Source organism: Chelonia mydas, chromosome 9, assembly GCF_015237465.2.
Source record: "Chelonia mydas isolate rCheMyd1 chromosome 9, rCheMyd1.pri.v2, whole genome shotgun sequence".
NCBI lineage: Eukaryota > Metazoa > Chordata > Testudines > Cheloniidae > Chelonia > Chelonia mydas.
Genome location: NC_057855.1, coordinates 24836 through 47542, shown reverse-complemented (window position 1 = coordinate 47542; position 22707 = coordinate 24836). Strand labels below are relative to the sequence as shown.

General features: G+C 42.9%; 1 protein-coding gene across 1 annotated transcript in view; it reads left to right on the top strand.

Annotated features, from left to right (window-relative positions):
• PIGZ (phosphatidylinositol glycan anchor biosynthesis class Z) overlaps nt 1-11619 on the top strand; it is a 38816-nt gene extending 27197 nt beyond the window's left edge. Inside the window, exons 2-3 of the mRNA XM_043523140.1 lie at nt 1745-1963; nt 5490-11619. Of these exons, the coding sequence (XP_043379075.1) occupies nt 1745-1963; nt 5490-7102 (1832 nt within the window). The 3' untranslated portion in view covers nt 7103-11619. The remainder of the gene's footprint in view (nt 1-1744; nt 1964-5489) is intronic.
• Nucleotides 11620-22707: the final 11088 nt, after the last annotated feature.

Below are 22707 nucleotides of genomic sequence, written 5' to 3'. Positions count from 1 at the left end.
AATAGGACTGCTAGCAATCCGTATCGCCTGCCTGCTCACCATAAGATGGTTCAATGGGACTGACTGCAGGACTAAAGAGAATGACTTGATCAAGTCACTCCAACTTTAGTCCCTGCGTCCATGTCTGCCCAGGCGCTCCTGATCGACCTCACACAGGCAACCAGGAGCACCTCGAACATGACGATGACGGCTACCAGTCCTATTGCACCGTCTGCTGCCACAAGGCAAGGGGTTGCTGCTGCTGTGTAGCAATGCAGTACCACGTCTGCGAGCACCCAGGAGACATACGGTGACAGTGAGCTGAGCGGGCTCCATGCTTGCCGTGGTATGGCGTCTGCACAGGTAACTCAGGAAAAAAGGCGTGAAACGATTGTCTGCCCTTGCTTTCACGGAGGGAGGGAGGGAACGGGGGCCTGATGATATGTACCCAGAACCACCCGCGACAATGTTTCAGCCCCATCAGGCATTGGGATCTCAACCCAGAATTCCAATGGGCAGCGGAGACTGCGGGAACTCTGGGATAGCTACCCACAGTGCAACACTCCAGAAGTCGACTCTAGCCTCGGTACTGTGGAAGCACTCCGCCAAGTTAATGCACTTAATGCACTTAGAGCATTTTCTGTGGGGACACACACACTCAAATATATAAAACCGATTTCTAAAAAAACGAATTCTATAAATTCGACCTAATTTCATAGTGTAGACATACCCTAACAAATTTATTAGAGCATAAGCTTTTGTGGGCTACAGCCCACTTCATCGGCTGTATAGAATGGAACATCTAGTAAGAAGATTTTATTTTTATCTATCTATCTATATATATATAATAAAATGTGACCCATATTGAATTTATTTCCCTAAGTTAAGTATCCTCACACCTTCTTGTCAACTGTCTAAATGGGCCATCTTGATTAGCACTACAAAGTTTTTTGTTTTTTTTTGTTTTTTTTTCTTCTGCTGATAATAGCTCATCTTAACTAATTAGCCTCTTACAGTTTGTATGGAAACTTCCAACTTCTCTGTCTGTATCTATATCTCTTCTTACTATATGTTCCATTCTGTGCATCCGATGAAGTGGGCTGTAGCCCACGAAAGCTTATGCTCTAATAAATTTGTTCGTCTCTAAGGTGCCACAAGTACTCCTGTTCTTTTTGCGGATACAGACTAACACGACTGCTACTCTGAAACCTGTTTCTTTATGAACATCAATAAACATTTAATCTAATCTAGCTATTCTGAAAGAAATAAATGCTGTCCATTCGTTCCTGTTGGGCTGTACTGATACTGTACGTGCTATACTCATACTGTACATGCTCTCATAGTTTTAAGTGGGTTGTGTTAATTTTATTAGGAAGTAATCTATTTTCCCAGCTGAGTGCAGTAGGTAAGTCTGTAAAAATGCAGATACACTCTTTGAGCATGAAAATTGAGTAAAATGAGCTTGCAAATGGATACTGGGGCCTACAGTTACTTCATGTTTTTAAGGGAAAAGGTGTGATAGGGTGTATCCATCCTGTGGGCTCAGCTGTGAGAATGTGTCCATAAAGGCTGTGCAAGGCCTTCACCCATTCAAGGCCAATATTAGCCATAAACCTGTACATCAGAGGGGAGACTTTATCCCTAATTAGTTTTCATTCATACTTCCATGTACCTTTGCTTTATAGTTTTTAGGAATGATTGACAATGTTTTTCTCTCTTTGATGGGCAAGATTTGTTCCTGTAATAAACTTTTTGTCCATTTCAGGGTCAAAGTTAATGATCCCATGGCAACTGATGTTTCTAATAGTCCAAGTCTGTGACTTCGCCCAGACATCATTGAGTTCTGGCAAGCGGAGTGAACTTAGGATGTCAGCCAAGACTTTCTGGGGGATTCTTGCTCTGCTCCGAATTTTCTGGTGCCTTCTTCCTCAGACAGGTTACCTTCATCCTGATGAATTCTTCCAATCACCTGAGGTCATGGCAGGTAAATTTTCCTGCATTTGTGCACGGTTATTTTTAGAAACCCACATTTAGAACTCTACATTCTAGTGGTTTAAGCAGGAAACATTACATTATTCACACTATCAGATGTAAAAAGGCAGCATTGTTGAGCAGTTGGCTGTCCCTTTGACAGGCAGCTTGACTCTGAGCAGGTAACTGAACCTCTCTGCTTCAGTTTTCCCATCTGTAACATTAGAATAATATAGTACTTGCTACCTCACCAGGACAATATACTCTGAGGCTAAAATCATCAGTGTTCGTAATGTATGTAATTGTACAGCTGGATTCTGATTGGATTATTGTGCTATTCTGATTATGTGAGAATGGTTACAAACACAACAGTCCACAGATGGCCCCCTGTACTGGTCTTCAATCTATAAACAGCAAATCTGCCTGTTGCTCCTAAAACACAGGATCTGGTCCAAGAGGTGAATACAGCTGAACTGCTTGATAATAGTGATCATAATGTAATTTAATTTAACATCCTTGTGGGGAGCAAAATACTAAAGAAGCCCATCACTGTATCATTTAACTTCAAAAAGGGGAACTGCATATAAAAGAGGAAGCTAGTTAAACAGAAATCAAAAGGAGTAGTCACAAGAATGAAATTCCAGCAAGCTGCATGGAAACTCTTTAAAAACACCATAAGAGGGGCTCAAATTAAATGTATACTCCAAATTAAAAAAAAAAAAAAAAAAGAGGACCAAAAAAAAATGCTAGCATGGCCAAACAACAGAATAAAAGAGGCAGTTAAAGTCAAAAAGGCATCCCTTAAAAATTGAAAGTAAAATCCTACTGAGGAAAATAGAAAGGAGCACAAACTCTGGCAAGTCAAGTGTAAAAGTGTAATTACACAGGCCAAAAAAGAATTTGAAGAGCAATTAGCAAAAGACATAAACTAACAGCCAAAAAAAAAAAAAATTAAATACATCACAAGCAGGAAGCCTGCCAAACAATCAGTGGGGCCACTGGATAATCCAGGTGCTAAAGGAGCACTTAAGGAAGATATGGCCATTGCAAAGATTTGCAAAATTACAAAATTTAGCTTCTCTGCATCAGTCTGTCAACTGCAGAGGGTGTGGGAGAGATTCCCACACCTGAGCCATTCTTTTTAGGTGAAAGATCTGAGGAACTCTCCCAGATTGAGGTGTTGATAGAGGAGGTTTTGGAACAAATGGATAAATTAAACATTAATAAGTAACCAGGACCAGATGGTGTTCATTCAAGAGTTCTGAACGATCTCATATATGTAATTGCGGAACTACTAACTGTGGTATGTAAACCAACTGCTTAAATCAGCTTCTGTATCAGGTGACTGGAGGATAGCCAGCGTGATGCCAATTTTTAAAAAAGGCCCCAAAGCGATCCTGACCATTACAGACTAGTTAACCTAACTTCAGTATCAGGCAAATTGGTTGAAACTATAGTGAAGAACAGAATTATCAGATGCATAGAGGAACACAGTTTATTGGGAATGAGTCAATATGGCTTATGTAAGGGAAATCATGCCTCACCAATCTATTAGAATTCTTTGAGGGGTTCAACAAACATATGGAAAAGGGTGATGCAATAGATATAGTGTATTTGGACTTTCAGAAAGCCTTTGAGAAGATCCTTCACCAAACACTGTTAATCAAAGTAAGCAGTCATGGGGAAAAGAGGGAAAGTCATCTCATGGATCAGTAACTGATTAAAAGACAGGAAACAAAGCATAGGAATAAATGGTCAGTTTTCAGAATGGAGAGCGGTAAATAGCAGTGTCCTCCACGGATCTGTACTGGGACCAGTGCTGTTCAACATATTCATAAATTTTCTGGAAAAAGGAGTAAACAGTGAGGTGGCAAAGATTGCAGACGATACAGTATAGTTAAGTCTAAAGCAAACTGCAAAGAGTAACAATGGGGATCTCACAAAACTGGGTGTATGGGTAACAAAATGGCAGATGAAATTCAAGTTTGATAAATGCAGAGTAATGCACATTGGAAAGTATAATCCCAACTGTAAATACAAAATGATGTGGTCTAAATTAGCAGTTACCACTCAAGAAAGAGATCTTGGAGGCATTGTGGATAGTTCTCTGAAAACATCTGCTTAATGTGCCGCGGAATGCTAACAAAAGCTAACAGAATGTTAGGAACCATTAGGAAAGGGATGGATAATAAGATAGAAAATATCATAATGCCACTATATAAATACATTTATGCCCACACCTTAAATACAGTGTGCTGTTCTGGTTCCCCCCGCATCTCAAAAAAGATACCTTAGAAATGGATAAGGGGCAGAGAAGGGCAACAAAAATGATTAGGGGTATGGAACAGCTTGCCAGAGAGATTAAAAAGACTGCGACTATTCAGCTGGGAAAAGAGAAGACTGGGGGGGGGTTGGTAGAGGTCCACAGAATTGTGAATGGTCTAGAGAAGGTGAATAAGAAAGTGTTATTTACCTCTTCACATAACACAATAACCTAATAAAATGAATAGGCAGGAGGTGTAAAACAAACAAAAGGAAGTAATGCTTCACACAGTGCACAGCTATTGGGCTTGGTGCAGCAAATATTGACTGAAATTCTATATACTTTGTTAAGCAAGTGGTCAGATTAGGTGATCACAGTGGTCCTTTCTGGCCTTAAAAGTCTCTGAATTCTTCAGGGCTCTCTGTATGCAAAACACCTGTTGAAGATAATGGATATTCTGCATGCTGGGTGGCTGTAGCATTGGATCCTAATTCTATTATCTGGGAATTATAATTGATTAATAAGAAACCTATGTCTAGTATATTTATATAAAATGGGCAGGTTGTTTGAAAATATTTTGAGAACTGAACTTTCCATTTGAACATTTTTAAATTAATAATACTTAGCCTTCATAATATTTTTCATCTACAAAAAGCACTATACAAGTACTAACGAATCCTCACAACCCCCATGTAAGGTGGGTTCTGTATGTATTATAATTAAGGATATGATTTTTTCATGGAGGTCACGGATTCTGTGACTTTAACAGACCCCTGTGAGTTCTTGAGCTTCTTCCCTGGCTGCAGGAACAGCAGCCAGGGCTGGAACAGTGGCAGTCCTTACGGCTGGAGCAGCGGCAGGGGGCTGGAGCATTCTCCAGGGCCAGAGCAGTAGCCAGGATTGGAGCACCCCGGGCGGTCGGGGCTGGGTCAGTCCCCAGGGCTGGAGCTGGAGCATCCCCCATGGCCAGAGCAGGCCCTCGCCTGAAGCAGCCCCCATAACCGGAGCAGCTGCCAGGGCTGGAGCAGCTCAGATGGTAGAAGTTTTTATTTTGGGAACAGGAAGATCTGATTTCTCTTTCTGTTCTCACCATGAAGTTCTAAATAGCCATGATGGACAACATAATAACTACTCTGAAGTCCTAGATAGTTATAGTTTTGTTACAGTATTATTGTCCACTAAACCATGCTGCTTCTCACACTAAACTGTATTTTTAATACACATATACTGGTCAGTTTACCAAAATGTGTCATCTGCTTTTCTTCTCCCTCCACAGGAGATATTTTAGACCTACAAGTCTATTATCCCTGGGAATTCCTTTCCAGTTCTCCTTGTAGAACCGTTGTGTTCCCATTAATTACATCTGGCTTTACCTACTGGATGATCAAGTCTTTGCAACAGCTGGGCATGTGGCCAAATGGCATCAACAGCTACACCCTTCTTGTGTCACCTCGTCTTCTCCTCACCACCTTTTCTTTCATACTAGACTATAGCGTGTATCAGCTAGCTCCTTTCTGGGGTGCAGATCGGTGGAACGCCCTGGTTCTGCTTGCTGGGTCCTATGTCACACTAGTATTTTACACAAGAACATTTACCAACACACTTGAAGGACTTCTGTTTGCCCTGCTGATGGTACTAGTATCTCCAAAAGCAGTTGGTTATGGAACAGCACCTAAATCAGACATCAGCCAGGTGAAACCTACCAGTAGCAGTCTCATAGGAATTATAACAGTTGCTGGGTTTTTCAACAGGCCAACTTTTCTGGCATTTGCTTTAATGCCACTGCTTTACTGGGCAGTTTTAAATGCCACTTCTCAGCACAGCATTAAAACTATTGCAAACCACCTCTTGAAGCTTGTTTCAAGCACAGCTTTCACTGCCATCATCTTCACAGCAGCTGACACATTATATTTTACCTCCATTGGATCAGAGATTAGCCTATACAGCATTAAAAAGAATGGCCTGTTAAGCACCATAGCTCAAATAAATCAGAAAGTAATAGTGACCCCTTTTAATTTTCTCCGCTATAACCTTAATCCCCATAATCTTGCACAGCATGGGATTCACCCACGATTTACTCATTTTGTAGTCAATGGGATAATGCTCTTTGGGATCCTACACATTCTGGCCATCAGTGTTGGTTTAGAAATGCTGAAAATAAACATCCGTCAATTATCATGGATCAGACTACATAATCATAGGCCACCTACAATGTTGGTGCTTGCCAAGGGCAATCCAACATTATTATCATTCTATTTTGTTCCTTTGGCATTCCTTTCCCTGTTCAGCCACCAAGAACCTCGATTCCTCATTCCTCTTATTTTACCACTAGTTCTATTGATCACACAGCAGAATAGAACCCTGAAGTGGAAACCCATCATTATTATTTTCAATGTTCTTGGTGCCCTTTTATTTGGGTGCTTACACCAGGGAGGGCTGATCCCATGCCTGTCTCATTTAGAACAGCTCATACATTCTCCAGAATCCCTGAACCATCCAACACACTATACTCTACTCTTTGCTCATACCTATATGCCTCCCAGGTTTCTGCTCAGTATCAATAAGAGAGACCCACTAGTAGAAGTAATTGATATGGCTGGAACTGAAGAAAACACCCTCTGCCAAACGCTGGGACAATTAGCAAACAACATTGCTTGTGGGTCTAGAGAGACTGATAAAGAAAGAACTTGTAATTTTTTTGTTATAACCCCCGGTACAGTCAGAACAACAATACAAAAATGTGGGGTTTTGTTCAAGAATGAGACATTAATATTTCCACACTTGACAATGGAAGATCCACCACAAATATCCTTTCTATTCAGTGGAAAATGGAGAAGTCAGTTAGGACTATACATCCTTCAGATAGACAGAAATGAACAGAGCTTTTAGTTATTAGAGGATTTATGTTTCACTTTTTAATTTTATTTAGTTCTGGTGAAAGTTGCTGGATCAACAGTTCTGGAGATTGACACTCTCTCACTTTATTCACAGACACAAGTACAGCACAAACAGTGGGAGTGCAAACTTCCCCATATTGTCCCCCCACTATTACCTTCACCAGTGTTCCTCAGCCCTGTTCTGGATGGATGCTATCTAAGTGTGAGCTCGTTCGATCTCCAGCATCGTTTTTACATTGTTTGCTGCTGAGAGAGGAGAAAATCAGAGAAAAAAGGCTGAAGTTCTCTCCACAAAACTTTCCAGATAGTTTTGGATCAGTTCTTCTTGTGTCAGGAGTATTGTTTTGTTTTTTTGATTGTATCTCTTTTGGATTATACTTTATTTATATGCATTAATGCTGCAGCTAAGCATTCAGGTCTCCTCCTAGTAGTTACAGCAGGCTCCAGTCATGATATAGAATTCATCTTTACAAGCACCTCAGTTACAGGATGGTGCATGATCAGATATATCCTCTCAAGGGATTGTATCATGCCCTTGAAAAGGGAGTGGGATTAGTTTCATTGTCTAGTAATGTCTAATGTTTTATCACTAGCAAGTCAGATCCTAGGAATGGAAGACCAAGGTTCAATCCCAAAAGTAGCCACTGCTTAGTCTTAATGTTCATTTAGCTTTTCCTGCTACAAGGCTATTTATTTGTGGAAACAGTATATTTTAAATTGCCTTTCTATTAGGAGTGGATCTGAACCTGGATTCACAGATCCCTGAACTACAGTGGGGAATTGCAGAAGTTGAACCAAGATCTGGATAGAAATTTCACTGGTGACCCCTTTGGATATAGGAGTTTGGTTCTGGCCATTATGGACAAACACTTCCAGACTTTGGGGAAATATTAATCCTGATCCAAACCTTATATGTCAAGCCTGTCTCTTTCAGATGAACCTGCCAATGATAAATGGGACCTGTTCAAATGCCGGTCATACTACACGATGGGCATGGTACATAAAGTTGCAAGTCTTAAATGCCAATTTTACAAGCAGACCAAATAATGGACTATGAAGTTAGTTTATGGGGCCAAGTTATAAAGGGAAATCAAGACCAAGTCCAAGTACGAAGAATTTATCGTTTGCCAAATTTCACAGAAATTCGCAGAAGACTATGTCCAGACTTGGCATTCTGATCAATGTAAATAGTTTTTGTTCTCGGCAAAGCACTTTATACTAGGGGGAAAAACTGTTTTTCCTAATTGTGGAAATGCATGTAGGTTATGTGTGTTTATTTTCTAGTGTTTGCTTTGCTGTTTTATGTAACATTAGAAGAAGTTATGAAAACACCTTGATACTGTACCAAATGTATTTTTCAGGTTATTTATCTTGTTTTCTATGCTGCCACATATTTCTGGAAAGAATCTTGTTCCATACATTTTGTATTATGGGGCGGGGAGTGTTGTACTGACTTTTCAGAACCATGTTTAATATTTCAGACCTTCCTTGGTGTTCATAGCAGAATTTAGTGAAGTCTCTTCGTAAAGAATTGTACTTTTCTATATCTTGGAGTGTATATAACCTCCATCACCGTAGTAACTGAAAGCCTTATAACTCTCACTGATGTAGTGAACTATTATTCTCTATGGTACACTGAGATCATGTGGCTTTTCTATGGTCACAGAGGCAGTCTGTGGCAGACCCAAGAACAGAACCTGGCTCTCCTGAGTGCTAGTCCATCTCCTTCATTTCAAACCCATCTTTCCTCCAATTCTCCATTCTTTGCATACCTAAAATGCCTACTGACATCAAGTGGAGTTTTTAGGTGTGCAAAGGATGCACTACGAGCCTCTATGTGTGTCAGATTTAATCTTATCATTTCAATAGCATTCTTCAGCTCAAGCATACAAAATGATATACAAATTATGTGTATACACAGGAAATTCAGCTGCTACTGTAATGGACCATGATTACTCTTCAGCACACAGCAACATTACACAAATTAAAAACAGGCAGTGAGAAATACCATATCCAACTGAAACTGCCTGGGGGGAAATGAGGTTAATATACCTCTGTATTATGATGTATTGCCCATTAAGATAGTAACCATTTTATATAATTCTTTCAAATAGCACATTCTGAGAGCTATTTTAATACTGAAGTTTCTTTCTGCCCCCACCACAGCCACTACACCAATTGTAAAGTTCTTTGAGATCTTCAGATGAAAGGGGCACTATAAATGCAAAATATTACTATTGTATATAAGATGCCTGCTGTGACAGGTATTGCAATTTACTACAATATATTTGAGAGATCTTGCTGTTTTAAGTATATTGTGACGGGGCAAGGCCAGATGACTATAGTAAAGTAGTGAGGAACAGGTATGTTGGCCCCAGGCTAAACAAATCCCTGGTACCATGGGACACCTGAAGCCAACCAAGGGCTAGCTGGAACTAGTTAAAAGCCTCCCAGTTAGTCAGTGAAGCGTGCGTGACAGAAGCTGTAGGAGGAAGCCATGCTGTTGGAGGAACTAAGCAGTACAAATCCATATCAGGCACAGGGAAGGAAGCCCTGAGGTAACGGTGAAGGAGATATTGAGTGGGGGCTGCTGTGGGGAAGTGGCCCAGGGAATTTTACACATCCTATTTCCAAAAAGTCAGTTACCATAGCTTCTACTATTAGGGTCCCTGGGCTGGAGCCCAGAGTAGAGGGCTCCACCCTCCCTTCCTTGATCAATCACTGAGACTGGGAGACAACAGAGACTGTGCGAGGGAGGGTTGCTTCTCCTCACCGCCCTTGCTGGCTTATGATGCAAATGGCTTAGTAAGCTGTGACCCTTGCCTCTAGAGAGAGAGAAGGGCTTCCTGGAGGGTCACAGTGAGCCCCTGAGGCTAGCCAAATCTGCCAGGAAATGTGGGACCCACGGAGACAAGGACAGAGCTTTGTCACAATATGTAACATTGTGGGCGAGGCACTGTATGTAATTCCATGGGGGTGGGCGAACACAGCTTCTCCAGGAACTAAGAACAGTGGGGGTGATTTGGAAAATTTACTCAGGTTGTAACCTCTCCAGAGTTACCACCACTAGGAGAGGCTCATACATACTGTTTCAAGCTGGATTCTCTAGAGACCAACAGACAAAGAGTGGACTTTTAGATAAATAGCCTGAATTTAAACTGACTCAGGGCCTTCTTTCTGATCCAACAAACTGACAGGACCCTCTGTCCCAGAGGATCCCGAATCCTTCCTGAGAGGGTTGGAAGATCTTTTGTATACTTAGGCTCTATAAGACTGATGGAGGACCTTTGCTAAGCTTTTAGCATGCATATAGGACCTTTTATTGTTTTTAATATGTTTTCTCTGTTATGCTTTCAACTTATGAATAAATGTGCTTGCTTGTAAAGGGCTGCATGGTAATGCATAACTGCTGGCAATTACAGCTGTTCATAGCTTTCAAAGAGAAAGCAAAGCGCAGACACTGGCCTATTTAGGCAGTCTGGCTTGCTGAGAATATCACAGTGTATGCAGGCGAACTGTGCAACCTGGAAAAAACCCTGGTCAGGACGGAGAAAAATACAGCTCTCTGCCCAAGAGAGGTGATAGCTCAGGAGTCACAAGCTTAGATTGGGTGCCACAGAAGGGAAGTACAGGTACAGTTGCCCCGAATGGTGACACATGCTTCTTCAGAAAATAAAGCAGGAACTGCTCAATTAAGTTCCATGTAGGATAGCTGAGAGGAAAATTCTGCCCTATTTATGTTCTTATACTGTGAACTGGATATAGCACAGCATAACCTGCTCAGTCTTGTGCCTGAAGGTTATGATTGTGGGGAAAGTACAGTTGCATTCTGCCAATAAAGTGCATATCTTATTTTACGCTTTCATGCATATTGTGGGGATAATTATGAAAATAAAAGAATTAAAGTTAGCTTAAGTCTGGTTAAGAAAATAATATATTTGCTTTATGTTTGTGGCTAGTAAGGAAAAGGCCCCAATCAGCAAGTAAAAGAAGGCCATGAGAATAATAAGTAGTATTACTTATTGCCTGTAGTGTGGGAAGGATGTTTGGTTCAAAAAGTAACCAATAAAATAAAGATCTACAGTAACAAACAAACAAAAACGGTCTTAAAAGAAACAAGCATGAACCTTCCCACCGTTCTGCTGATAAGCAAGGAATGGGGAGGAGATAAGAAGGGAAGACCTTGGAGGAAGGAAAATAGCAAGGATATACTGCTTCAAATGGGATTTTTGCTCAAGATAGAAAATTAGCTGAAGGATATAAAGAGAGCCATGAATCTGAAGGTTGTGAGACATTGTCTGATCATGCTGGAGCACACTAGGATTTGAGGGTTTTTACTTAGGTCTGGTCTGTCTGTAAATAAGTATACTGATCAGATGCTTACAACTACTTTGTTACTGTACTGGGATGTAGTGACTGCTTATTTTTAGGTTGTTAGGCATGTTTAGAGCAATTGTATAAAATACCATTTGGCCTTTGGACTTAATAAAGGAATTATGGTTAAATTAATGTCTGATGGTCTCCCATATTATTAATAATTTCAAATATTATTGATAATTCCAACACATATTCTGGAAGACTGTGCAATGGGCACATTTTACAACTTTCAAAATACACTGTTATTTATGTCATTGGGGCAGGACTGTCTTTTACTAGATGTCTATCTAGAATCTAGCACAATGTTACCCCAAGCATGTTTTGCATATTTGAGAGGGAGGAAAAAAGGTACTGTACAGGTTCGGTCACAGAGACCCCCTTGGGACTGTCACCTGATGTGCTAAAACTACCTCTGAGCCGCCCTGCCAGCTTGGAACTCCAGAACCCTGCCTTGTTAAGCCAGGCATGTTAGCAGGCTGCAACACAGACCCAGGTCTGGTCCATGCCCCCAAAGCTGCAGACTTTAACCAAAAACTACTCAGGAGGTCACCTCTCTCCAACACCCAGACACCGAGTTCCCAATGGGATCCAACCCCCAAATAAATCCGTTTTACTCTGTATAAAGCTTATACATGGTAAACTCATGAATTTCCGCCCTCTATAATACTGAGAGAGAGATATGCACAGCTGTTTGCTCCCCCAGGTATTAATCACTTACTCTGGGTTTGTTAATAAACAAAAGTGATTTTATTAAGTATGAAAAGTAGGATTTAAGTGGTTTCAAGTAATAACAGACAGAACAAAGTAAGTTACCAAGCAAAATAAAACACGCAAGTCTAAGCCTAATACATTAAGAAACTGAATACAGGTAAATCTTACCCTCAGAGATGTTCCAATGAGCTTCTTTCACAGACTAGACTCCTTCCTAGTCTAGGCCCAATCCTTTCCCCTGGTACAGTCCTTGTTGCAGCTCAGGTAGTAACTAGGGGATTTCTCATGACTGTCCACCTTTGTTCTGTTCCACCCCCTTTAATATCTTTGCCATAAGGCAGGAATCTTTTGTCTCTCAGGGTCCCCACCCCTCCTAAATGGAAAAGCACCAGGTTTAAGATGGATTCCAGTACCAGGTGACATGATCACTTGTTACTGTAAAACCTCATTCTTTCATTACCCACAGGCTGGCCCCCATGTCCGCAAGAAGGCTTGCAGGTAAATAAACCATCTACAGCCAATTGTCCTAAGCAATGGGTGCCATCAAGATTCTAAACCACCATTAATGGCCCACACTTTGCCTAATTACAATGGGATCTCAGAGTTAACTTCATATTTCTAGTTTTAGATACAGGAATGATACATATATACAAATAGGATGAACGCACTCAGTAGATTATACGATACCTTACAAGAGACCTTTTGCAGAAAGCATATTCCAGTTACATTATATTTACACTCATAAGCATATTTCCATAAACATATGGAGTGCAACGTCACAGGTATATTCACCAGTAAACTTTTTCACTTGTATTTCTCTGTGTTACTAAAAACCCATTCACATCTAAGAATGTGTCAAAATGAATCTCTTTGTCTAAGGAACAAATTCAGACATAGCTACTCAGAACTCAACAGGACTTAACTGGAAGCTTGGACTTGGTTAAGCCTGCAGGATTTGGTCTTAAATGGACATTAGTATGAAATAGGTAATTATGCTGCTACTAAAATTAAACTGGACTTGAACAGCAGCCTAAGGTGCTCCGAGACTATGGTGATGAGGGTAATAGGAAAACTAGAAAAAAATAGAATTAATCTTCTTGAGATGGAAGCTTAAAAAATCTCTTAAAAGACAAGAAATGTGCAGTGAGTGAAAATAATAACCAAATTATATAAAATGACACAGTTCAAAGAGTAAACTAATGCCTACTATTCACTGTGTTTTAAAGCTATGGGGCTGCATGTTGCTTGAGTCTGACATTTACAGGCCCTTCCCAGACTAGGATGAATACTATGAAAGCTATTACCATGTTTAAACACATTTATTACTAGCAGATTTCTAGTGCAGTTTTCCTTGTGGTCAGTTTTTTTATTTTCATTTTTCTAGGGAATCACTTTATAAAGCAGTCCTCTAACATTCTGCTGGGGTGTCAATAAGCAATGTGACCAGACTGCATTAAACCAGAGATGTGTCACAATTTTTCCAGCACAAGGCAGGTGACGTCAAGTGACTGTAGTTATCCTGAAGTCTAGATGAAAGGTGTGACTTTTCTGCTTCAATAAAAATGAATGTTATAGTGATTTCTGTGTGCATATCAAGATCTTTGAGTTATTATTTATTTAATGCCTTAGAACACCAAAGAGGAATCAGGTCTCCATTTTGTTAGACAGCATATAGAAAGATGACAAACAACATGGGTCCTATCCTAGAAAGCTTGTAGTTTAGGTGTCAAACAGAATGTGACATATGGACAAACAGGGTGTGGGTAGTTGGGAAGATGTCATTTGCCTAACTAATACTAGATGGGAATGATTTGTAAGTAAAGTTAGGTTTTAAGGAGGGATTTAAAGGATAAGGTGACAGCTTTGTCAATTTTTACAGATTTTTTTCCCCCATGCATTGATGGTGGTGTAATAATTGGGGCTGAGCCCTAGCTGGCCTACTTTAATTGTTAGCCTAACTGGCAAAAAGTGGGTAAAGGTTCATGAATTGTCATAATGAGCTGTTATATAAAATTGTTTAAGAAAAGATGTAAAAAGGTGACAGAAAGGCTGAATTAATTTAAACATAAAGGGTTTACTAATACCACTGAAGGACTATGTTAGGATTATGACTAGTAAACAAGAAGAGGTAAGGACCAGACATTAGGCCTAGTTGGCTGGCAATGTAAGTGGATGGACCATTCCGCACATTGCCTTTTTGCAGCCTTTAAAAAGAGACTTTGGGAGAGAAAAAGGGAACTTTTTTTTTTAACCATGGCTGTCCTATCTCTCTCTCTCTTGGCTTTTCACCTGAGCCTGAAAACTACATGGCACCAGCCTGGCAAGATGAGACAGCCTATCCAGCTCTGCTTAGCTTGAGAAGGACCAGTGAAGAAGGACCTAACCAGACGAACCAGATGATGTCTCTGGAGAGGTGAGTCAGGATCCAAATCAACAGATGTTATGGCCAACCTGTCAGCCCAAAGCAGGATAGGTCCATCAATGGCTATTAGCCAGGATGGGCAGGGATGGTGTCCCTAGCCTCTGTTTGCCAAAAGCTGGGAATGGGCAACAGCGGATGGATCACTTCATGATCACCTGTTCTGTTCATTCCCTCTGGGGCACTTAGCATTGGCCAATGTTGGAAGACAGGCTACTGGGCTAGATGGAACTTTGGTCTGACCCAGTATAGCCGTTCTTATGTTCTTATCTGTCCATGACTAACTAGTTGCCCTTTATCCTGAGAACATCAATAAAAGTAGTCTTTTTCCATCTTTACTATCCTATCACTTCTCTCCCTTCTGTTTTGTCTACAGCAGCTCCTCAGAACTGAACAACAGACGGAGAGGTTACTTACCTGTACTTACCTGTAACTTGAGTTCCTTGGGATGTTTTGCTCCTATGTGCCTCCACCATAGGATCTGTGTGCGACAATGCACTCTTAACTGAATATTGCAATTAGCAGGGTCCACAGGTCCATGCCTGTGTAGAGCAGCACCTGGTGCTTTCACGCAATGGCATATAATGAGGCGTGGATCCACCGCCATTCCAGTTCCTTCTTAACCATAAAGCCTGAAGATGTCTCAGCACAGGGTAAGGAGGGCGGGAGGTGGAGCACCCATAGGGACAGAACATCTTGAAATCAAGTGGTGGAACTTGATTAACTTCTTCGAGTATATGTCCCTTGGTTAACTTCTTTGAGTATATGTCCCTATGAGTGTTCCACCACAGGAGACTCCCAAGCACTATCTCAACATGGAGGTGGGTGCTGAGGCAGGAAATCCAAGAGAGTCTGGAGGACTGCATCACTAAAGGTACTATCAACTCTGGATGCAAGTATGATGGTACAATGTTTGGCAAACGTGAACTGAGGTTCAAGCTGCAGTCCTGCAGATTTCCACTAAGGGGATGTCTTGGAGGAGAGCTATGGAAGTGGACTGAGACCTTGTACAGTGAGCTGTCACTCTTCCAGGGGGATGTATCTCAGCCACTTTGTAGCATGTAAAGATACAACCTAAAACCCACTTTGAAAATCTTTTGAGTGGAAAATGTCTGACCCTTCATCCTTTCAGCAAAGGATACAAAGAGTCTGAGAGAAGCGCTAAAGGTCTTAGTCCTGTCAAGGTAGAAGGCAAGGGCTCCTCTAATATGTGGAGACTAGCTTCCTCTCTTGAGGTATTAGGCTTCAGATGAAATGCTGGTAAACAAATCTCTTGATTGATATGAAATGCTGACAAGACTTTAGAGAGGAAGCAAAGATGTGGGCATAGTGTGATACTATCATGGTAGAAAGTAGGGTATGGTGAGTCTTCCATGAGCACCCTGAGTTCTTCCATTCTTCTGGATGAGATGATGGCTATTAGAAATGGTCATAAGGGAGAGGTGGGAGAAAGAATAGGTAGCCATTGGTTCAAATGGGGTTTTCTTAAGGCTGGAGAACCAGATTCAGATTCCATGGTGAAGCATGGTTCCAGACTGGGGGAAATATATTGTACAAGGAGTTTGATCATATTTGGGTGGGCCAAAAATTAAACCCCTTCTTTAGGTGAATGGAAGACCATGATAGTACTAAGTGTATTCTGACTGAGATCATTGACAGACCTTGTGTCTTTAAATCCAAAAGTAATCCAGAATCCTTGAATGTGAAGCTTCTGAAGTTTACAAAGAGTGGTGAGAGCACCAGGTATGGAAATGTTTCCAGTTCTTCAGGTAAATGTTGTGAGTAATAGCTTTTCTACTAGACAAAATATGTGACTTAACATTGGCTAATAAATTTAACTCTGTGCCTGAGAACCACTAACGAGCCAAGCCTTCAGGTTCCGAGATGAAGGGCTGGGATGGGTCGGAGCACCAGAGCTCTGTGACAGGTGATCCTCTCTGAGGGGAAGGCAGAGTGGCATAATCACAGAGAGAGAGATGTAGATCTGAATACCACACTTGTCTCAGCTATGAGGGCACTATCCGGATAGCCCTTGCCCCTTCTTGTCTCAATCTGAGCGAGATTCTGTGGATTAGAGGTACAAGCAGGTAAGCGTAGAACAGGATGCTGGGCCAACGTATTAGCAGGGCATCTCCCAAGGAGTTACAGCCATATTGTCTCTTGGAGCAGAAAAGGTGACATTTGGCATTGGTTGGAGTTGCAAAGAGGTCCACTTTCTGGAGGCCCCAGATTTGACAGATGCTGTGGAAGACAGAACAGTTGAATGCCCTCTCATGATCCTGATGGAAATTCCTGCTCAGGATGTGTGCAACTGTGTTCTGAAGGTCTGGTAGGTAAACCAGGGAGATTTCTATGTGATAGGAAATGCACCATTTTCCACAGTCTCAGAAATTCTGCACATAAGGACTGGGATCTTGCTCCCCATTGTTGGTTTATGCAGTACATAGTCTCCCTGTTGTCCAGCATTACCTGACAGAGTGTCCCTCTGTGTCATAAAGGAAGTGCTGACACACACAGCATACTGTCCATAGTTCCAGGGTGTTGTTGTGGACCAATATCTCTTGTGGGGACCATTTGCCCTGTACTTTGGCCCCTTGTAGATGCACACCCTAACCCTACCTTCAGCCCAGGAGAGAGGCATCTGTCATGAAGATTTTTGACTGTGGTGGACATGAGAATGGGGTTCCCATGCAGACTTTCATTGGGTCTTTCCACCACTTGAGAGTCTAGTACTTGCAGGGGCACAGTGTTTCATTTGAAAAGACTGAATCTGTTTGATGCGTATATAGTCCTTAGCAAAGCCTAAAGACCTCTGAGGAGCAATCTTTTATGTGGTGTAACAAACATAGATGCTGACATGTAGCCTAGGAGTTGTAAGCAGGCCTGTCCTGTTGTTTGGTGGCTGTACTGTAGAGATCAGGCTGGACATAGTGGAAAATCTTTCCTTGGGTAGGTACACCCTGGTAGTTAGGGAGTCTAGCATGGCTTCAGTGAAGTCTATCTGTTGGTGTTAATGTAGGCTTTTTTAGATTGATGCACAAGCCCAGGGACTAAAATAGGGCTAGGGCCTTGGAGGTTATCTGCCTGGGCCTCTTAGGCAGAGCAGCCCCTGAGGAGCCACTCATCCAGATATGGACAGACTGTGATGCCTGCACTGATACAGGTCAGCCACTACTGCTGAGCAAAGCTTTGTAAAGACCTTGGGGTTGTGGAGAGCCCAAAGGGGAGGACATGGTATTGGTAATGGTCTGAGCGTATAACAAAGCATAGAAAGTGCTTGTGGGAGGGATGCATAGCCACATGAAAGTATGTGTCTTGGAGGTCAAGGGTAACAAACCAGTTCCCTGAATCTAGAGATGGGATTACGGAAGCTAGCATTACCATCTTGAAGTGCTGCAGTAGGACATAGGTGTTCAGATTCCTAAGATCTAAAAATCAGCCATCAGACGTTGCTTCTTTTGGGAACAAGGAAATATTTGGAAAAGAACCCTGTTCCAACAAATTCAGGGCAAACTGGCTTAGTTGCCCACAGATAGTTGCCTGACCTTTTATGAAGGTCAGTAATGTTTGGGTTGATGGCCAATTGGTCTGAGTGTGATAGGGTTCTTCCCCCAGAATCAGGCTACACAGAATTCACATTATGGAGTTCAATATTTTGTGGGGAGTATCAGGGTGGATGACAAGGACATGCACACTGAGGGCAAAGTAAAACCTTAGATACATTTATTAAAATAATGGATAAAGCTAGAAAAGATCCAAGCCACATAACAAGATAACCCCAATGCTGTATTATCTTTATCTGGGGTATCATTCTATGCATAGGGAGGAACTGGTTAAGAATTTGTAAGTGGAAGGCACCTTGAGTGAAAGTGATCATGAAATGGTAGTGTTTACGATTCTGAGGAATGGTAGGAGAGAGGACAGCAAAATTAAGAGAATAAGGGTATGTCTACACTATGAAATTAGGTCGATTTTATAGAAGTCGATTTTTAGAAATCGGTTTTATACAGTCGATTGTGTATGTCCCCACTAAGCGCATTAAGTCGACGAAGTGCGTCCTCAATACCGTGGCTAGCATCGACTTATGGAGCGGTGCACTGTGGGTAGCTATCCCACAGTTCCCACAGTCTCCACTGCCCATTGGAATTCTGGGTTAAGCTCCCAATGCCTGACGGGGCAAAAATATTGTCGCAGGTGGTTTTGGGTACATGTCGTCAGTCGCCCTTCCATCCCTCCGTGGAAGCAACAGCAGACAATCGTTTTGCACATTTTTTCCTGGGTTACCTATGCAGACGCCATACCACGGCAAGCATGGAGCCCGCTTGGCTCACCGCGGCTGTTGTGAGCATTGTAAACACATCGCGCATTATCCTGGAGTATGTGCAGAACTGGGCTAAGAGACGCCAGCATGAGGACAATTGTGATGAGGACATGGACACAGACGTTCCTGAAAGCACGGGCTGTGGCAAATGGGACATCATGACGGCAGTGGGACTGGTTGATACAGTGGAATGCCAATTCTAGGCCCGGCAAACAAGCTCAGACTGGTGGGACCGCATAATGTTGCAGGTATGGGATGATTCACAGTGGCTGCGAAACTTTTGCGTGCGTAAGACCACTTGCATGGAGCTTTGTGAGTTGCTTTCCGCTGCCCTGAAGCACAGGAATACCAAGATGAGAGCTGCCCTGACAGTTGAGAAGCGACTGGCGTTAGCCCTGTGGAAGCATGCAACGCCTGACTGGTACCAGTCAGTCGGGAATCAATTTGGAGTGGGCAAGTCTACTGTGGGGACTGCTGTGATCCACGTAGCCAATGCAATCACCGACGTTCTGTTATCAAGGGTAGAGACTGTGGGAAATGTGCAGGTCATAGTGCATGGCTTTGCTGCAATGGGTTTCCCTAACTGTGGTGGGGTGATAGACAGAACGCATATCCCTATCTTGGCACCGGACCACCTTGCCAACGAGTACCTAAACCGCAAGGTGTACTTCTCAATGGTGCTGCAAGCACTGGTGGATCACAAGGGACGTTTCACCGACAGCAACATGGGATGGCCGGGAAAGGTGCATGACACTCACATCTTTAGGAACTCCGAGCTGTTCGAGCAGTTGCAAGAAGGGACTTACTTCCCAGACCAGAAAATTATCATTTGGGATGTTGAAATGCCAATAGTTATCCTTGGGGACCCAGCCTACCCCTTGCTCCCATGGCTTATGAAGCCGTACACAGGCAGCCTGGACAGTAGTAAGGAGCAGTTCAACTATAGGCTGAGCAAGTGCAGAATGGTGGTAGAATGTGCCTTTGGATATTTAAAAGCTCGCGGGCACTCTTTGCTGACTAGGTTAGATCTCAGCGCAACCAACATTCCTATTGTTATTACTGCTTGCTGTGTGCTCCATAATATCTGTGAGAGTAAGGGGGAGACTTTTGTGGGAGGTTGAGGTAAATCGCCTGGCGGCCGATTTTGAGCAGCCAGACACCAGGGCGATTAAAAAATACAGCTAGGCACGCTGTGCATCAGAGAGACTTTGAAAACCAGTTTCATGACTGGCCAGGCTACAGTGTGACAGTTGTGTGTGTTTCTCCTTGCTGCAAACCCGCCCCCTTTGTTGATTTTAATTCCCTGTAAGCCAACCACCCTCCCCTCTTCGATCACAGCTGGCAGAGGAAATAAAGTAACTATTGTTTTGAAACCATGCATTCTTTCTTTATTAATTAAAAAAAAAGTGAGATAACTGACAACGTAGCCCGGGTGGGGTGGAGTGCAGGAGGAGGGAAGGACAAGGCCACATTGCTTATTGTAGCCACACTACAAATCAAAACTGTTTGAATGACAGCCTTCTGTTGCTTGGACCATCCTCTGGAGTGGAGTGGCTGGGTGCCCAGAGCCTCCCCCCCCGCGTTCTTGGGCTTCTGGGTGAGGAGGATATGGAACTTGGGGAGGAGGGCAGGCGGTTATACAATGGATGCAGCGGGGGTCTGTGCTCTTGTTGGCTTTTCTGCAGCTCCAACGGACGCTTCATCATGTCCGTTTGCTCCCCCATTAGCCTCAGCATCACCTCCTGCCTCTGCACTTCACGCTCACTTAATGCTTTCATGGCCTCTGCCACTGAATGCCTCCATGCATTAAGCTGTGCCCTATCAGTGCAGGAGGACTTCATGAGCTCAGAAAACATGTCATCGCTAGTGCGTTTTTTTCGCCTCCTAATCTGTGATAACCTCAGGGACGGCTGGGAAACAGAATTCGATTTCCAAGCAGCCAGGTAAGCGGGGTTGGCTTCTTCCGCTTTCATAACATGTGCGAATGGTTTTAAACTGCAGGGCCATCCTTTCCCATAGCAAGCAATGCCGGTTGGGTTTCACATTTAAAAGGAGGGGCTGTGGTTTTCGGGTGGATGTGCCCACACACCTCCCCCCACCCCACCAAGTGGCTATTCTCCAGGATGATCCCTTTTAGCCAAACGCAAACAACCCAGCATGAATGGGGTCCTTTTACTGTTTCCTTACAAAATTTCCCCTATTTCAACAAGGTGACCATGAATGATATCACTCTCTTGAGGCTAACACAGAAAGATATAGACCGAATGTTGCTTGAATGTGACCAAAACCCAGGACCATTCGCTGCCATGCTTTGTACTGCAGTGAATCCAGACTACTTGCTACTGGCTTGGCATGGTAAAGTGTCCTATGGTGGAGGATAAAATAAGGCAGCCCTCCCCAAAAACCTTCTGCAAAGGCTTTCCAAGTACCTCCAGGAGAGCTTCATGGAGATGTCCCTGGAGGATTCCCGCTCCATCCCCAGAGATGTGAACAGACTTTTCCAGTAGCTGTATTGGCCGTGAATGCATTCCAAGTCTACAGGGCAAATCAAACATTAAACACTATTGCTTTTAAACCCTGTACTGTACTTACAGATGTGCACTAACCAGAGCTGCCTTCTCCAGCTTCAGGGTCGGGAGTCCCACCTTGGGAGGGTATTGGCTCCAGGTTGATGAAAAGGTCCTGGCTGCCGGGAAGAACGGATTCACCACTTGCCTGCTGCACATTCTCCTCCTCCTCCTCATCCACAAAATCGTCCTCCCTGTTGCGTGAGACTCCCCCCTTGCAGGTGTTCACAGACAGTGGTGGGATAGTGGTAGGGTCCCCCCCTAGAATGCCATGCAGCTGATCACAGAAGTGGCATGTATGGGTCTCTGACCCAGAGCGACCATTTGCCTCCTTTGTCTTTTGGTAGGCTTGCCTCAGCTCCTTAACTTTTATGCGGCACTGCTGTGTGTCCCTGTTGTAGCCTGTCTCCACCATGCCCTGTGTGATTTTGGCATATATATTAGCATTTCTTCTTTTTGATTGGAGTTTGGCCTGCACAGATTCTTCTCCCCATACAGCAATCAGATCCAGTGTCTCCCTTTTGGTCCATGCTGGGGCTCGTTTGCAATTCTGGGGGGACTGCATGATTACCTGTGCTGCTGAGCTCCCCACGCTGACCAAACAGGAAATGAAATTCAAAATTTCCTGGGGCTTTTCCTGTGTACCTGGCTAGTGCATCGGAGTTCAAAGTGCTGTCCGGAGCTGTCACATTGGAGCACTCTGGGATAGCTCCCGGAGGCCAATACTGTTGAATTGTGTCTGCACTACCCCAAATTCTACCCATCAAGGTCGATTTTAGTGCTACTCCCCTCGCCAGGGAGGAGTACAGAAGTCGATTTTAAGAGCCCTTTAGGTCGACGGAATGGGGTTGGTTTTGTAGACGCATTCATTTTAAAATCTACCTAAAGTGGCTAAATTCGACCTAACCCCGTAGTGTAGACCAGGGATAGATTTCAAGAAGGCAGACTTTAGCAAACTCAGGGAGTTGGTAGCTAAGATCCCATGGGAAGCAAGTCTAAGGGGAAAAACAATTAAAGACAGTTGGCAGTTTTTCAGAGACATTATTCAGGGCACGAGCAAACTATCCACTGCGTAGGAAAGATAGGAAGTTTGGCAAGAGACCACCCCGGCTTAACCAGGACATCTTCAATTATCTAAAAATCAAAAAAGAGTCCTACAAAAAGTGGAAACTAGGTCAAATGACAAAGGATGAATATAAACA